This window comes from Oryzias latipes, chromosome 14, assembly GCF_002234675.1.
Source record: "Oryzias latipes chromosome 14, ASM223467v1".
NCBI classification, from domain to species: Eukaryota; Metazoa; Chordata; class Actinopteri; order Beloniformes; family Adrianichthyidae; genus Oryzias; species Oryzias latipes.
Genome location: NC_019872.2, coordinates 4,587,423 through 4,606,280, shown reverse-complemented (window position 1 = coordinate 4,606,280; position 18,858 = coordinate 4,587,423). Strand labels below are relative to the sequence as shown.

The following is an 18,858-nucleotide window of genomic DNA, read 5'->3' as shown; positions in this document are numbered from 1 at the left end:
AAGGAGTGAACCCAATAAATTAGATTAAATTTATAAGCAAAAACTATTTTTTAATGTGTTAATTTATTAAGAAAGCAGCAGTTAGTCTGTATGAAGCCTGTGACCTGACATGGGTAGAAACAAAAAAACAAAAACGAATTAGTTTTCACGAAATACTAATTTGTTCCCATGAAATACTAATTAGTTACCACGAAATACTAATTCAATCCCTCAAAAATAATTTTGACCTTTTTACAACCCCACATTTTTAAGCGGAAATTGGATAATTGGTTTAAAGCAGTAATATAAATAATATATATTATAGTATTACTGATGTTTCTATTGACTGTAGCGAGGTGACTGCTATGCCGGGCGGCCGCTCGGCAGCTGGCTGGCCGGCAGACAGAGTGCGGCTGCGGGATGGGCAGGCAGCCGGCTCGGGCCTCCTAAATCCTATGATATTTTTCTTATTTTCATAAAGACGATAATAAAAACATCCTTTAGTCTTATTCTTGATTTTCCCCTCTCAAACTAATGCGGGTCACAGAGACATGGAGGTAGCGGCGGAAAGTGGCTATGCAGCGGGAGTGGAGGTCACTGTACCGGTAGAGACTTTCAATGATCTCCTGAACCCAGACATGGAGACGTGATTACAGATGTTATTCAAGATAAATAAATCTGACCTCTAAACATCCTCCGTGTCGTCCATGGATTGTAATTAAATATACACAGAAATAAATTGAAATGTACCGGCTGTTAATCAGAGTATTGTTAACATCTGTGTTTATGAATGACTTAAAAACAGAGTAATTACATATTTTGCAACGTGAAACTTGATTTGCTTCATTTTCCACTAAATCTGGGCTAGCAAGAAAAGAAACTGCTGACAAGTAACTACTTCTGATTCAAGCAAGAAAAAAAAAAGCTTTTAGGATTTCCTTCATTTCAAACACTTCTTCTAATTAATATGTCAAGGGATCAATTTATTATTCCGTTGGAACAAATTGTTAATTAATTTGTGGAAACGATTTAATTATTTTTTTTTACCTATGTCAGGTCACGGGCTCTGTATATTTGTTGTGTTGTCTGGAATCATAAGCGGTGAGTCTAAGCCCCTCCCTCCTCAGTTCCTGCTCGTTTTCTACCTGTTCACACCCTCTGCACCTGCGAGTTGGTTTCTCCCATACATGTCCTCAATTATGGGAAAAATGCAACAAGAACCTATTAAAAGCTTCATAGAAATACAATATTAATTGAAGTGGTTCTTTGCATAGATTTACATGAAGAGGATTTTTGGAGGTGGGGTTGGTTTTCATTTTAGTAAAAATGCTGCAGCTCTGCTTGTGAACATGTTTGCCGTTTTCTCTAAACGATGTTTGTGAGTACCCACACAAAGTTATCTTTTAGAACTGTCCTCAGCCTGCTGTGTCAGTGACAGGGTAATTTCCTGAGTTATTAAAAAGGTAACTGTGGTTTATGAAACAAGGGGAAATGACAGTTTTGCCAGTCTCAAACAAACAGCAAGGACCCATTTGTTCCAACATCTATCCTGATCCAACACAAAGTTAGAGAGATTGTAATCTGGATGTCGATGATTAACTGCTTTAATTTGACCTATACTGCAGTTGATAACACTTCCTGAACAATTTCTCACTATTTCACGTGTACAATACATTTGAAAATGAAATATATGTACAAATAGTGTTTTAGGCAAGGGCAAAACTGACCCCCCTCGCCCCCACACAGTTATTCAGTCAATATTAGTACCATTATTGACCAAGATTGAGAAATCATCGGTACACGCTCCTTTTAAGCATTACACGTAAACTTCACATGGGGAATGATTACTGAAGTATATATATTTTTTTAAAAACTGTTAAGAGATTATTTGGACATTTAAAAATATTCTGTTGTGAAGTTTCAATATGTGGATATATGTCTTTATGTGCTTGAATTCCATAAAAGAGGTGCATACCTTTTAAGAATTTCTATAATTTTCTTTTTATTTTTTGCTGTTTTAGAAATAGAAGCAAAAAAGAACTGTTTTATTATTAATAACTATGTTTATTTTATTGTATTATTAATAACAATAATAAAATGTCAAAAAAGGTGTTGTTGATCTTCCATGGGCTTCCACTCTGCTGTTCACATTTGCCACCCTTCCAAAGTTTTCTGCCGTCTTCCCTCCCCCCAATTATTCCAGCTCCATCAGGAAGGGATTTTAGGTCAATTTTTTGTATCAGAAATTTGCATTTTCAGTCCTGAAACTGCAAATATGACAAAAATGTGGCTTACAATTAAATTGTCCATGATAAAGACAAACAAAGATTGCATTTCTAAATGTTATTTGTACTGGAGGAAAAAAACATTACTGACCATTCACCTGCAGCACATGTATCTGGTAGAGGTCTTCATAGCCATAAGCATGACAGCTGTAGTTTCCCATGTGGATTGTTGTCACCTTGGTGATGTACAGGGAGCCATCGTCTCCAAAGTCCTGTGGTGCAGAGAGAGATTAGGAGTTTCAGCTTTGTAGCTTTCTCAGCAACAAACTTAAAGCAAACAGGAAGTGATGATAAAAAAAAAAAAAAAAACATTATTAAAAAAGACAAATTCTCAAGTCTCTTAGCAAAATAACAGTTTTCCCTCATTGTATTGCAGTTCAACTTTTGTGGTCTTTCTTTTTTTTTCAGTACAAATTTCTTTTTTGATGCAGATTGTGTCCTGCGTCCTGATTGGCTGCGAGCCATTGTCAAACAATCTCCTCATGCCATGTCTCGTGTACAGAATAGGTTGAGCATATTTACAGAAATCCTTGATTGTGAAGAGATCGACTTATTATTCTGCAAAGGTTTATACTCTTTAACCATTTAAACGGGAGAAAAAAGTGTGAAAATGTTCAGGTTTGTCTGAGAGAAGTGTACAAAGTGGGTGGTGAGGCTTTCCACAGCCTAAAAACAAAAAAATAAGGATGACAACTTTGCGGATTTCACCAATTGTGAGGTTTTTTAAAACATAAATTGCACGATAAACGACGGAACGCCGTAATAGGAAGAAAAAGTTTAACTTGTTACCGTGAAAAAAAATATCACACTACGACTCAAAACAGTTGAGCTCACTAGAAGTTAACATGTGGACTTAAAGGGCCTATATTATGCTATTCTTAAGCCTTTTAGAGTAAAAAATTTCCATGTGTATGATAAAATATCACCCTTGGAACACAAAAGAACATATTTTTTTATTAAACATGAATTATTTTCCTGGTCTCTGTTTCAACCCAAAAGTAAGATGACTCGATCTCTGAGGCTCCGCCTTTCGCTCCTTTTGGGTTCCGCCCATTTCACAGCCCAAGAGTGGGCCTCGGCAGAGTGTCTGTGTTTCGTCCTCGAGAACAAACAACATCCAAACTTTTGCAAAGATGGAAGTGCATTTTGTGTATTTAAAAGGAAAGCGTTTTTGCAGATCACTGCTAGCTCCGTGGGGAAAGTGTGTGTGTGTGTGTGTTAGCTGGGGGTGGTGCTGGCACTGCAGACTCTTCTTGGAAGGGGCTGTTCCCATTTGTTCACATTAGCTCCTGAGAAGCTGCTCATTTTCGTGGATTGGGAGGGGCTGGTGCTCAAGAGCCTCAATGAAGAATATAATGCACTTAAAAGCTAAAAATGTAATTTTATGGATGAAGCAGCTGTTAGTTGCAGGGGGGTCTAAGGGCAGGGATTCCAGTATAGCTTAGTCAGTTTGTTAGTTCATTTTAGTATTTTTCTATCGAACTCTTTGTATTCATGATCTTTTTGAGTTCATGTTTTACTTCGAAGCCCATCGAGATGACTGTTGTTGTGATTTTGGGCTATACAAATAAAATTGAATTGAATTGAATTGTTTCGGGTCTGGAATAATAAGCGGTGAGTCTAAGCCCCGCCTCTCTACCTGTTCGTTGTTTTCCCTTCCCCCAGCGTGTTCTACACAGACAGCGCAACATACGGTCATTTTAGCAGCAAGGTGACAGGATAGTGGGGCGCCCTAACGCAAATGTAATTACATTTATGCCGAAATGGGTAGTTTTAGTCTAGGGGGAAAAAAAGGCTTCTTTTTGGGCGCTCACGTGTCACGAGATCGCCCCTGACTGACACCGACTGTCTTTCCAGTGGAACTTTCCATCCCATAACAGACTCTGGTCGGCAATCACAGCCACAGACACGCCCCCTCCGCGTGCTCACGCTGCTCATCTTCCTCCTGACCGCTCGCGCTGCCTGACGGTGTTAAAGGCACCACGACAATCTTAGAACATGATAGTTATTTTACTAAACCACAGAGAGCTGCAGCACAGGGAGGAAAGAGCCGCATGTGGCTCCGGAGCCACCGGTTGCAGACCCCTGGTATAGGCCCTTTAATACCTGACCTCCAACCCTGTGATGCCAATGTGATGACGTGTTGTCATTGACAACACTACAAAAACACATGTTCAACACTTGTACAGTAAATAAAATCTCCTAGCAGTGTGCCTGTGATATTGAGCAATTATAAACAGATATATGTGTGCAGCCTAAATGTCAGTTATTTATTTTTTCCTCTTTGTACCGCAAGTTCATCAAAAACCTAAGATTTGAAGTTGCCTTTTTCCACAAAAGCAAATGAAAGAGACTTAAAGACAGAGAACACAGAGTAATATAGTAACTACTTGCTTCTGCACGTTTAATTTTTACGATTAAATTTGTTTTTATTTCATTTAAAAAATTTGAATTCAGAAAAAAAGAACTTGTATCCCTTAATCTGAGTTTAAAACTAAAATACTTTAGGAAGTGGACTTGTAGTGGCCATTTTTAATTTCAGGTTATAAATTTAACAAGGCATCGTGTTAACTTTGTTATGTTGCAGTCATTTAATCTAAAAATGTAATGTTTTTAGCCACTTGTCTTGCTTAAATCTGTGATACAAAATAAATCAATTTTTCCTAAGGCCATGCTTATTAAAAAAACTATTTGCTGTTAGAATTATATCTGCTAAAAATGTTTTTTTTTTCAATTTATCATGACTTAACTGTTGATGCCATGCCATTTATCGTGATTTAAAATTTTAATCAATTGACAGCTCTAATTAAAGTTTTGAGAAAGAGTAGAGGATGCACGTAACAGCAGGGAATGATGGGATGTGGCTAGAGGGAAAAAGAATGATGGGAAAAACAAGAGATCATGAATCAAGGGATTTCCCTGTTGAGTTTAAGCGGGCTTTGGGGAACTTGATCCTGCTCTTTCCTTGCATCACACAGTCTCAGCCTGATAAATGGCAATAGTTATAAATATAAAACCCATTAGGTTGATAAATGAAGACGCTTGTTGTTGGTGCAGCATGTGGCAATCACCAAGGGGTTCCAGCCAAAGTCTAGGGTGGATTAAGCCACTAAATAGTTTGCTGTCTCACCATGCGGCAAAGCATGTGCTTCAATGCAAGTTCCTTGTGGCATTTAGACTACAAAAACTGCAGTTGTTATTTCCTAAAGGCTCTACAAAATTAATAAGATGTGAGTGGGGCAAGTAGCTCTTGCGACAGAAAAAAAAGTGAAATCGTTTTCTTGCAGGATTGATGAGGGAGCTTAAGAAGTTCAAAGTTCAGGGTTTATAATTAACCACAGAGATTCAAGTACGCTGGTAAGGACAATTAAAACTGAGTGGCCATGACTCAAAAATAGTAGGTACTAAAATGTGAGTGCTAAAAGTAAAACTTGCCATCCAACATGGGGGCTGCACTGCAAATATGCTAGACTGCCAGTAATTGCAATCAAATTTCAGGGAATTACTTTTACAGCAAACATCATCAAAGCAAGCTAGACAAGACTTTTCGAAGAGTCATGTTCTCTTATAAAGAATTTTTCAGTGAGTAAAGTTTTATCTCGATGTACAGATTAAACAAAACACTTCCATAACGAAATGAGCAGTTAAACTATTTACGATATTGGAATATTTTAGGCAAACTTTCATTTTCTTCAATCTAAACTCTACAAAATATTAGGCGACTCTTTATTTCATCTCACTATTTTTCATAAGATTATTTTTTTGGACTAAATATTTTGTTGGTTTGCAAAATCCATGTTTCGAAATGCATTTTCAAGAGCTTTTATAGTAATTTCATTGCACTACAAGCCATGCAGCTTCTTGTTCTTTAACATGTGGGAGTGAGAGTCTAAGCCTTCAAGTTAGATGTAAGTGGTGAAACTTGAAACTGTCCTTGTTTCACACGTTTTCACTGAGTGAAACAACACTTTTAAAGGTATTTTCTCTGACCTTCTTCGATCACCTCTTATGTGCTGTTCTCCACTGATTTGCCTTTTATTTGTCTTACAAATAAAGTTTACAAATTTATTAACAAGCAACATGCGCAATAAACTTCAAACAGAATTATGGCGTTTTCTTGTTTATTGCGGGGGTTACGTTCTAAAAGTATCCTGTATAAGGACAAATCCACAAAGTAGTCATGTTTGTTTTTTCACATCATTGTTCTAAGGCTGTAAAACCCCTCACTACACACTGTATATACAGTACATTCCTCAGACAGACATTAACATTTTCACACTTTTTGTTCTTGTTTAAACTCTAAAAGTTTCAATCTTTGTAGAAAAATCAATCCATTAATACAGAATGAAGCCAAACATCTGCCTGCTGTTTAATATTTCTGTAACTGGCAAACTGAAAGCATCCTGTGTTTAGACCGAGGTGAGTGACAAGGTCAACAGGCAATCAGGACGCTGAACACAGGGCACGGTTAAAAAAAAACAAAAAACACGAGAAATTGCATTGAAAAAGATCCACACAACAGTGGAAGGGAAACTGTGATACAGCGAAGGGACACTGTGTGGCTAACGAGTTGGCTTGTGTACTTACATGAAGATTTGTTGTATCATCACATGTACATTTTTTGTTGTGAAATAGTTTTTGTTAAACCACGAACTTACGCTCACATCTTCATTTTTCAAAAAAAGTTTGTACCGACTTCATTTATTTAAAGCCAATTTATTTTTGAGGGCGTAAGAGATGAAATGTTTATTAACCGTCTCCATCGGGACAGAAACTGAGAATTTAAGTGGACAGAACACTTACAAGTGGGAAACTTCGGTGAACCTTTTAGGCTTAATTATTTTCATTGGAGTACATAATGTGACTTGTACAGAAAAACAAGATAAATGGAACATTCATTGCATCAATGTGAGGAACAGTCAAAGGCTCATCTAGCATGTTTAGGTTTGGCTCCTAAAGGACTAATTTATTTGGTTGTCTCATTACTTAATGGATGATTTATTTTCATTGCTAACCCATTCATTTAATATTAAAAAGTCTTTTGTATAAGATTCTCTTATCCAGCCTTGCCAAATTGATCCACCTGCTACAAAACCTTTACACACCGCTTCAAATGTGCAGCTTCTCTATAGCTTTGACTTGATGAGCTGAAAGTCAAACACATTCCACGCTCCTGTCTCACGTCTCTATTCAGATCACTGATCTCTGTCTGAATCCATTATGTGCGGTCATGAGCGCGATGATTCTCTGTTGCAATCACCTCTCCTTCAGTCTCTGCCTTAACATTTTATGTTGTTAATCGGTTCATCAGCACAGCAGACCAACAAGGCTACTCATTAACATTCAATTAGGGGATTGTGATCTGGTAGCAGAGGAGGCAACTGCCACATGTGCAGATGTGTCTCATTAACTATTCCCTTTGTCCTTCTTTGGACAGTTTCTATCTAATTATGAAATAAAGAGAAAACTGCTTCATTCAAAATACTAACAAGATTCTTCTTGTCAACAGTTTGTCAAATTTGTCAAAAAAAGGAAATTAAACAAATAAAAATTTGTTTTTTAAATGAAAAAGGAATTTAATTGAGAGTTTTAGTTAAGGGTCACATGTTCTAAAAAAATCTAATTGGCATTTTGTAATTAACTAACATTTGTGATGCTGATGCTACAGTATATTAACACATTTTAGGTCTTAAACTCTACTCCTAATTGTGGTGGTTTTATTGAAAATTTCCGTGCTCATTATTGAAGTTCTGTATTGTTATTTATTTCTTAGGTTTAGTTTGCACATCTTTGGACGTATACGCGTTAGTTCATCTGCAATGTTCTACAGTGGAGCCGCCATCAGTGTGTGAATGTGTGAATGGATCTGTGACTGTAAAGCGCTTTGGGCCTTTGAGGAAGGTAGAAAGCGCTATACAAGTACACGCCATTTACCATTTACCATACAGGAGGGATTAATCGTTTTACTGATGAATCAAACCAGATTTGTCTGAGGCAAGTTGATAATCGACTTGAATCAAACTATACCATTATAAAATCATTTCAAAATGAAATACATTGATTATAATCAATCTTGGAAAATACCATTTGGATTGAGACATGATATATTTATTTTACTATAACTTAAAAATGTCCACACATGTGAGGGCGGCACAAAACGATCAAGCCATCATTACAGTTTTGAATTTTGCAAAGACATACAGTGCGGCGGTAGAATGTTCTAAGAATGTTCTGTTTCTAATATTTTGATGTGGAAACACAACTGTGGGCATATTAGTAGAAACTAATATGGGAATGGATTCACCATTAACTCTCATTTATTTGTTTGTTTCTATACATATTTAATTTACACTTGATTATCATTCAAGAAATAAAAGGAATCTGTAAAACATTGCCTGCACTTTTCAGTAGGTATTTATCTCTGAGTCACACTGGTTGATGTTTTGGCTAAAGATGCACTGGATCGATTTTAGGTCGATGAATCAAATTGGATAATTCAAAATGAACCAATATCGACTATAAATCGTATCATCAACCACAAATTATGATACGACTTGAATTGTTGTTAAAATGAGTCATTACAGCCCTAGTATACGTTGACAAATGTTGTAGTTAGTAACGTTAAAAGCTTCACAGAGTTAGTTCCATTAACATGATTGTTGACCCAATGTCAGGTTTGTTCTAGTAGGTGGCAGTCCCTTTTTATGTTCTCACATTTACAAGTTGCCCATAATTTCCATGAAATTCCCCTATTTTTGTTGGGACACACGGCTGACAGAATTCTGCTTGCACAAAACAGTGCAGAAAGAACAGAACACAGAAAGAAATGGTCTTGAAATGGGTTGGAAATATAATCTGCTGTGGCTTTTTTAAATTCTTTGACTAAAAACCTATAATGAAATAAAAAAAGGTGACTGTCCTTAAAGACCCTCAAGCCTTTTTTTTTTAAATTCTTGCATAAAATACAGAAAAGCTAATTGAAAATACATCACATTTGTTTTTTTTCTCTTTAATTCAATTTTCTCTTGAGTGACACACACCTGTGTCAGCCTTTTAATTTGCACTTACATTGATATCCTCCAAGTCCAGAAAGTTTAATATGATCCCATTCCTCTTCCAGATGATTGGTGGACGCAGTGTTCCCTGAATCGCACATGTGAGAACAGCGCTCAGGCCCACTGTTACCGTGGAGAAGCTGACTCTCTGGTCTTCTGCCAGACTCAGCTGGACAACCTCTGCAAAGGTGGGGAGAAACATGGTTGGTGGTCAAAAAAAAAGGGAATATGTAAAAGGAAATTGGAAGATAAAGACAAAGTCACAAGTTACAGTTTTGATTGAAGTAGAACCGTGGCAAACTATACATTTCTGATGGATCATCTGATCACACAACCCAGTCTCATCCTAAAATGTGTAGTAGCTACAAAGCACAATCAGCAGTTTAAGAGAATATATTTGCAATCTAAATAAAAAAATCCAAAGAAAAATATTTTTCCTAATTATTATTTTTTTTAACTCATCAAGCAAACAGATGGGAGCTTAAGAGCTCTTTTGTTTTTACTTTTTCTATAGGCGTTTCAGAAACTTCGGACACATGATATATTTGTATAAACCTCCTTTGTTTTTGAAGCTCAGCTTTAATTTATATTACAAATGTTTTACATGTCCAGCACAAATTCAAAATACTTCTCTGCCACTCCAGATTTGATACAAAACCCTCTCACAGTATTTAACCATAGGCTTTCTCTAGATCTACAAAGACACAATACAGCTCCTTCTGTCCTTTGTTCTTCTCCAGAAGCATCCTCAAAGCTTGTATTGCTTTTGTGGTTCTTTTCCTCAGCATGAAATCATACTGCTGCTAAGAAATGCTCACTTTTGACCCGAGTCCAGCTTCTAATACTCTAATACCCATAGCTTCATTGTGTGATGGATCCTCTTTGTTTTTCTGTAGTTTCACATCTCTGCATGTCTCCCTTCTTCTTATGGACACCAGAACACTTCTCCATTCCTCAGGCATCCTCTCACTTTCCAAGATCTTGTTAACCAGCACAGTTTGAAACTCTTCTGCTACCTCACCTCTCCTAAACTCTTCTATACCTCTACAGGTACTTTTTCAGGACCAACAACCTTTCCGCTCTCCCTACTCTTCCATTCCGTCCTCCGTTTTCTCATTACAGTTTCCCATCTTTACCACTTTCTGTTCCTGCTTCTAAGCTAATTTTCCTCCTAACATACTCCTTAACTTCTCCATTCCACCACCAATCTGCATTCCTCTCTCCAGATGACACACCAAGTACCTTCCTCTGATCACTGAAGCTCTCCAGTCATAGAAGAACTTCCTGATCTCCCTAAGCACGAGCACAATTAAACTGAAGTCACAATTTTTTTCTCTGAATATTTTGTTAAATGAGAGAGGATAAACTATAAAATCAGGATAAAAATTACAGCTTTTAGTTTACATAGTTCCTTTTTTCTAAGTAAAATAAAGGCATGAATTGTTAAATCTCTTGAGCTAGTATAAAACAAACTATCCTTCTATCCTCTAGTTTTTCTTTTCTCTAAATTCCCTGTACACATTGGTCATGCTGGTCATGCAAAATGACATTTATTTGATATTTATATAACTGGAAGAGGTTTTTCTGTTTGGAGGCGTGTGTGAATTTAAAGTTCAGGCATGTTCCCAATGACATGTCCCCGTGTCACCCTGTGTTAGCACTGGTTGGTGCAACAAGTAACACTTGGAATACAAATAAATTAGGAGACACCTGAGGGGAATGCAAATCAAGCAAGTGGATGACTGAGAAAATAATGTTTATTTAAACCATATAAAAAACGTGTGTCTATTTTGCTTTTTTTTAACTTTATTTTAGGCTAATTTTAATAAAAATGTCTGGCAACTAGGCATTGGATGGAAGATGGAAAATCTCAACTTTCAGAAATAACACCTAAAAAGATAAAAACAAAAAAACAAAGTAGAGCAGTTTGAATGCAAGCTAAATGATTGTTTTTTTTTTTGGTTTTTAAATGACATGTTTTTGATGTTCAAGCTAAACTTAATGGCTTAATTACCTCTTAGCAACAATTTCAAAAAGGTTGATTAAAGATTCAGTTTACCTGTGAACACAGATTGTCTCCTCCTGTCGCTTACACATCAGCAGCACAACCCAGCACTGATGCAGCAGCATCAAGCACTTCTCCTCCTCCAATAGACCCAGCTCCCTGAACATCTACTCTGACTGAGAAGGTAACTGTTAACTGCTTAGAGAATCTCTCCCCCTGTGTCTGTTACAGCGGCTGCTGAAAGAACCTTATTCAAGCGCAAGTTGATTGAAACGTACGAGAGATCTAATATAATGCAGTGGACTTGCCATCGTAAGCTTAAACCATTGGTCTCAAAACAGTTGTCATATGTTCATGTTGTAAATGTCTTTGCTCCCAGAAAAAACAAAACAAAGCAGGAGAGTAACTGTAATAAATTATGTCATATTAATTGGTGTAGTTTTTAAGTCATTCAAGTTAAAGCAGTAGCAAAACACCACTCGAGGTCTTTGTAAGATAATCATTTCCATTGAAAAAAAATAATTTTCTACATTTGTGCCTAATTGTTTCTTTAATATCTTATTTTTACAAGTTAATGTGATTTCTTTACATGTTTTATTGTAACTTTAAGCTATTTAAATTGTATTTTAAAACATATTTGTTTTTGTATTTTTCTTTAATAAGACAAAGTTATTAAGTTTATATATGTTTACATGTATAAAAGCAGTGGGAGTTACTGCGATGCAAGGGGGCGCCACCCAAAAACTTTCCTAGGGCGCCAAATTGGTGAGGGCCAGCCCTGCAGCCCCTTCTATGTTTTCACGGTTTTCTTATGTTAATGGTTAAACTGCTTTGTAAATGCATGTCATTTTTCATGATGTGAACTACGTTTTGTTTAAATTGGAACATATTTTAAAAGAATGCATTTTAGGTAATAAACAAAAAAAGACATTTAAAAAGAAATGCAAAGGTTTTATTTCTTTTCTAAAAGTGTGTCTTTCCTAATATATAATAATAAAGTATCCTTAATTTGCTTTTGCTTTTATATTTATATTTTCAGTCATGGCTGTTCGAAAATGTTGAAAAATTATGGAAAATTGGTGAGATCACTAGACTTCATAACCAGGCAGCAGTAATAAAGCCACTAAACCATCTGATCTTCATTTCAGCATCCACGGGGGACAGAATTCAATTTCCCAAACATGCTTTGAGTCAATGGCTACCGTGTACTGAAATGTTTATGGGAAGTGTCCCGCCTAGATGCAGACTCTGACAAACGTTACAGTAAAAGACCCTGGGACATTAGCTGTCCGTATCCTGTAGCTCTTCTAGTGATAGATGTATCTGCGCTGACAGCTAGGTCTGCCAGTGATATTTCAGAATGTCTTGGGTACAGTGCACTGCCAGGCCCAACAAAGTTATTATTCAACAGATCAGTAATTTGGCTGGCAGAACAGGCTTTGAGTGCCATGTCGACAGATGAAAGATGAAGTGCATTGATTTGACATGGCTTGGAGGGGCCATTTTTGGTGGTACTATGAATTTCAACTAGACCACCGCTTGCAATGAATTCGGTACAGTCTGTGAAAGCACTGTGTGGTTTGCTTTGTCAGCACCACCTCGCTGTTCAGATGGACATCCAACACTAGTTTGTATTGATTCCTTTAAGGTAGACAAGGAAGACGTGTTTTTAAAAGTTTACTGCTGAAGAAAATGTCCTAGAAGTTCTCTATGCAACTGCTAAATGTCATTTATTAGAGTGTTGCAGATAAACCTTTTTGAGGCGCCGATGTTGACAACTGCATCCGAAATACACTGTAAATGGAGGCAGTAGAGCAATCAAGTGAAGACTCACAAGTTAAGAGGTTTATTCTTGCACAAACATTTCTTATTTCTATAACAATATCTAACTGCTATTAATTTTTTCAGAATTTATTAAAAAAAAGAATCTTGCTCTCAGAACAAGCGGATGTGAATGTTTAGTTAAGGCCCTGCCATAAATACAAGTGTAAACGTCCAAAGGGGCCATATGTTGTAAACAAAGCAAGGCTTTCTAAAGACGTTGAATAAGATCTCTTCTTTCTGACTACTCTGTGTTTGTGTCTTTAAGTCGTGGTTTTTTGCATATTTTGGCTGGGGGTGCAACAATCAAGCTATGTTCTCCCCAGACATTTGACACACATTCAAGAATATGCTAAGCAAGCACTTAGCAGATGGTGTTCACACACAGGACAAGCAGGGGGTGTCTTCTTCTTTTTCTTCTGCTACTGTACTAGTGTATGTCCGCCAACTACTCTTGGAAGAGACTTGGTGCAAAATGTGGAAGCGGTGCAAATCTCCTGAATCTTTCTCCAAGCTTTTTCCTTCACAGCTCTATTCCAATATATGAAAGACTTGGTGTCATATCATTCCATCAGATCACAAACTGCAATTATTAATTTGTCCTCGGTGATTCACTTTCACTTTTGTAATTTTAAGGGGACGTCATCCAGTAATCGCAATCAATCACTGTTCAAAGAATATTAACAAGCATGTTCAATATTCTGAAAACAATCATAACTCGCGAAGCGATGTGTGCATGTGAGAACTTTGAACGTGGAAGTCTGAAACATGTATATAGGGATAGCTTTAACCTGCATTTCCAAGGGCGATGTGAATGTAGCGACTTCTAGTCTGAAAAATATGGTAAATATGGTAAATATGGTAAATCTGTTCTTATTTATTTATCTTGTTCACAGAATTTGAGTTTCTTTTTTCTATAAAGCACTTAAAACTCTTCCGTTTTGCAGTTTTCCAGTTTCAAAAAGTATCAATTAGTTTTAAACTTAACTCAAAGATGACTGTAAATGCCCTCTGCTAAGAATCTAAAAAGGACCTGTCAGAGCGTTTATATTTGGATCCAAAAGCACATTTTAGACAGCCCCTTAGAAAGTGTTTTATAGCAGTTCCTTAAAAGCACCACTATTAAACCCAACAACAATCCTTGTTCTGACCAAGCTCAGACAAACATTCCCACAGGCAGCGTTTGCTCTGCCCCGTCCCCATGTCACAACATTAGCTCCTTAAAGAATCTCACAGTGCAAATCAATAACTGACCTTAAAGGGATTCAGGAACTTCACTGATTGATCAGAACCACTGCCATCTGAAAGATGAGCTGCTTCATTCAGATCTTCAGACTTAGACTTTTGAAGATCTTCAAAGAATTAAAAATATGTACTTCACAATAAAAAATGGAGGTTCAACTCCAGAACAAAAAGAAAAAGTTACGTTTATTTTATCCAATACAGGTCTGTGATTTTGGAGTTTATATCTGATAAATACAACAACAACAAAAATCAGAAAAGAAATAAAAAGAAAAAGCTTTTTTTTCAGAACCTTTTTATACTGAACTGGGAAATTGATATATATAAAATGTTGTGAATTCTTAGTTGTTTTTTTTGTGTTTAGGTGATTAATAGCTCTGTTGACAATGCTGAGCCAGATGGATCCTTTGGGTAAAAGATCAACCACCAGGCTGTCTGAGAAACCTTAGTTGAACCTCAAGCCTGAAGCCCTTCTCCAGGCAAGAGAAACTGAATCTGTAAGACTAAACTTCTCACTTTATTCCAAAGTTTGTCATATTGACGGTGGATAGTAAAAAACAAACTTAAATTAAAGTCAGAGTTTGCACGCAGCTTAGCTCAGAACACAGAGATCTAGCACAAGATTGTCACTGACTTCATTATCAACACAGGATTTTGTTTGATTTCTATTTTTGATTGACAGCCAAACAGACTGACCACAGAAATATAAAACCTTATGATAGTAGTGATGCAGGAACATCCCGAAGGAAATCCACCAATCAGCATAACACAAGCAGATTGAGGATACAATCAACACAACAAATCATCACCACAAGTACAAAAACACACAGCAACACCCAGGTCTGAAAAATCTTTAAAACTTTCATTTCTCTTGTTATCTTTTCCTGTTTTGTACATCAGACATCTTCCCTTTCACAATATTGTGAATAACCCTGAAAAAAAGTTTGGAGTTTGTAAAATAAACCCTTAAAAAAAACTGGACTGTTTAAATATTCTCTGACTCCTAATTTGATTTAAGGTAACAGATTTTTTTGGTTTACTCTTGCTTTACTGTAAAATCCATCTGAAAAAGACTCAACAACTTGTTAAGTAACAGTTAATAGCTTGTTAAGGATTTATGAATCTGACTTATAAATATGAGCCAATAGATAACTAACAAGCCAAATTCAAAGATAGTTATCATTAAGTGTGACCAAATCTAGACTTCAGTTAAATAGATCTCAAACTTCTTTCAGTACTTTCTGTAGGAAGATGTTGCCAGCACAACACTGGGTGGTTATTTAAAACGACATTTTTCTTTGGGTTAGTTAGTGGATTATTTGTAAACTGAACTAAGATGGCAAACAGGCAGAAACAACTAAAAATAAAACCCTTTCTCCATGAAGTCTGCGATGCTGAAGACACTTAAGCCTGGAAAAACCAAAGAGATTCCTCTCTTCCTGACAGTGGCTCTGTGCCTCAGAGTGGATTAGATTGTCAGTCATGTCACATGCACATCCTCCATTCTAAGACATTTATGCAAATTAAGCATGACACACTTATTTAAATTTGACTGTTATGTACAAACCTTTTTTCTTTTTGTAAATCTGTCGTCAAGTGTTAATCTTAAAGATCCATGCTGATTGAAAAAGCTGATTTTAAAGAGGAGAGCTTGAATTTTTAGCATTTCATTCAAATACATCCTACAAGATGCTAAAGTGAAATAAGATTTGCATTTACACACTAAGATTATCTTAAACTGTTAGAATATGCTCTTGTCCAAATAATGTCCCTACAGCCACAGACATGATATCTGTAATCAACATCAGGAAAACAAAAGCAGCAAGTAATTTGTTGCCAAGTGTTTCCATACATTCAGCTAAAATTCCTTACAACTTTCATTTTCTGACATTATATTTTCTTTTTTTTATCTTTTTTTTAATTTTTTCTTTAGAATAGTGGAGTGGTGTTTGGACTAGTATGTGCTTTCTTAAAATGCAATCTCCTGCCAAACTGAAGGTCATGAGTCCAGAGGAAAGAAGTGCCATGTCAGGTTTTGTGGCCCTTGTGGGCCTAGGCTAAACCATGGCATATTGGCCTCTCCTCTGGGCTTGGCTCCTTAGACTTGATTTGTCAGGCTGTGCAAATATCATGATTCCCAGTTGAATTCTTCAAAAAGACATAAAACCATTTACCTGGCACTTCACCAGAGGTCATTTGACCTTGACAGTAACTAAAACGAAATAACACCTTAGATCTTCTCCTTCAGGGTGATGACTATTGAAGGTTGTTTTAATAAAACGGGCTTTTGTTGCTGGGTATCTGTGTTACTCAGTGTTTTTTTTTTTTTATGGCAAACAGCACATTAAACCATCAGAACTTGAAGATACCCTCAGGTTCAGGACATTTCACTTTGGGGGGAATGAATCTGCAACCAAATGTTTTTAACGCTGAGGGGAAGGGAGGGGCTGGACTGCCAAGTAATTAGCAGTTGGTAGTGAGTTGGATCAGATGGTGGAGAAAAGCACTCAGGAGTTTATTGAGTGTGCTAGAAATGTTTGGCAGAAATTCCCAGAGATGACGCATTGCATTTTACTAAAGAAGCAGTACTTAAACACCTCTAGGTGAGAAGAAGGTGCAAGTTGGTGAGATTCATTATACGTTTCTTTTAATGCATTGGATGTTCTTGGGCATTTCCTGACTGATACACATTTACAGCATTACATTACAAGCATATTTGTCAGGTTTGTTGTAAATGGCGTATACTTTTATAGCGCTTTACTACAGTTATAAGCTGCACACACACCAGTCATGTTTGGTGCATTCAGAAATGCGCCGAACGCAGGTTTTTTAATGCGCTTTTGGCATTTGGTGCAGGTTTGTTGCTACCCGATACGCATGGACTCGCATTTGGATGAGGTTTTGTGTGAAATGTTGAAGCGGTACAAATGTCACAAACCTTGCTCTAGGTTTTTCTTTCACAGCTCTATTTCGATACGAATGAAAGACTTGATGTTATACAATAACGGTTGGGTACAAACCGCAATTATCATTTATTTATTTTTCATTTATGATTGATTTTCAAATGTCTAGGACTTCTCTGCTTTGAATTGCCACACGTTTTGTACATAGAGCCCAAAAATGGCCTTAAACCTTGCATAACAATGCATGAATATGAGAGTTTTGTACATTGAAGCCCGAAATGCACAAGTCTACATAGACCTTTCATTGGAAGCGGTCGCTCAAACATGCGTTTCCGAGCCTGGTGTAAACGTAGCAATGGAAGACCCAAAGTGCTTTACAGTCCTAGCCCCATTCACTGATGGACACACACAATCACACACTGATGGCGGCTCCGCTGTCTAACACTGGTGCCAACCTAGGAGCAATGTGGGGTTTAGTGTTTTGCCCAAGGACACTTTGACACATGGGCAGGCAAGGCGGGAACCAAACCAGCGATCTTCCAACAAGAGGTCAACCGCAATACTTGTGCACCATGATCACCGTATTATTTTTTCGTGTCTCTCCAAAATAGAATTAAGGTTTCTGGAAAGATGTTTGCTCTTTTAAAACTTAGATTGCTGGCTTAAGATGTAAAAATATGCTCTGAATTTGGAAGCCTTGTGAAGCAAAATGAACACAAACTACAATAAATAATTGTAATGCTAAAAAAAGAATACCAGTTGGCAAGCTGATTTCAGCAACTGCCCATGTTAGGGGTTTCTTGTGATAGAAGAGACTATATTCACTTGGTTTGTGGAAGCTGAGGGGGCAAAGGATGCCGCTGTTAATATGTAAAATAATTTATACCTCTAATTACTATAACTAATACCAGAGAACCATTTCTTGACACCTGTACCCAAGACATTAAAAAGATAGGCTCTAAAGTAGCAACTGCACACATATTTTCTAGACAGTGGTTAACGCAGTACATGTATAGAGACAGAGATCCCACTGAGACTCTACAGTGGTCACACATTATGTTGTTCTGTCATTTTGCATTTATTAGGGGGTGTCCTCTCTGCAGGGACGCTGCAGCTAGCAGCATATTTGCAATTATTACTTTAAATTTACTAGCAAGTTGGATATTACACTTTATTTTGTTTTAGTGAATAAAAACTCTTTCTTTCATGTCCAACGTCTCTACACCGTATCACATTTTGTACATAAGCTGCACACGTACAATTTTAATTTACTATCTTCATGCACAGGATCTTTTGTTGTTGTCCTGCCATACTTCTGCTCACAAATTTACTCTTTACTCCGTCTCTCTCAAACTTGCACACACACATTGAAATTAATGCTTTCTCTTTGAGAGTGCTGCTGGTGATTATTCATGGGGCGGATAGTAAGGGGTAGGGATGAGCAATCAGCAGCTAGCTCATTAATCACACTGTATGCAGACCCTTAATCTCCTCCACAGGTACAGAGGAATCCTCTGCTGCCACTCCTCATTGCTTCTCTACTCTCTTCTCCTTCTTACTGTGCCTCC

At 37.0% G+C, this 18,858-nt stretch overlaps 1 protein-coding gene across 1 annotated transcript in view; it reads right to left on the bottom strand.

The window, feature by feature from the left end:
• Window positions 1–18,858, bottom strand: part of fstl4 (follistatin like 4) — a 192,377-nt gene that overhangs the window by 28,599 nt on the left and 144,920 nt on the right. The window contains exons 7-8 of the mRNA XM_011483178.3: window positions 9,333–9,499; window positions 2,356–2,476 (exon numbers count right to left, since the gene is read on the bottom strand). Coding sequence (XP_011481480.1) covers window positions 2,356–2,476; window positions 9,333–9,499 — 288 coding nt within the window. The remainder of the gene's footprint in view (window positions 1–2,355; window positions 2,477–9,332; window positions 9,500–18,858) is intronic.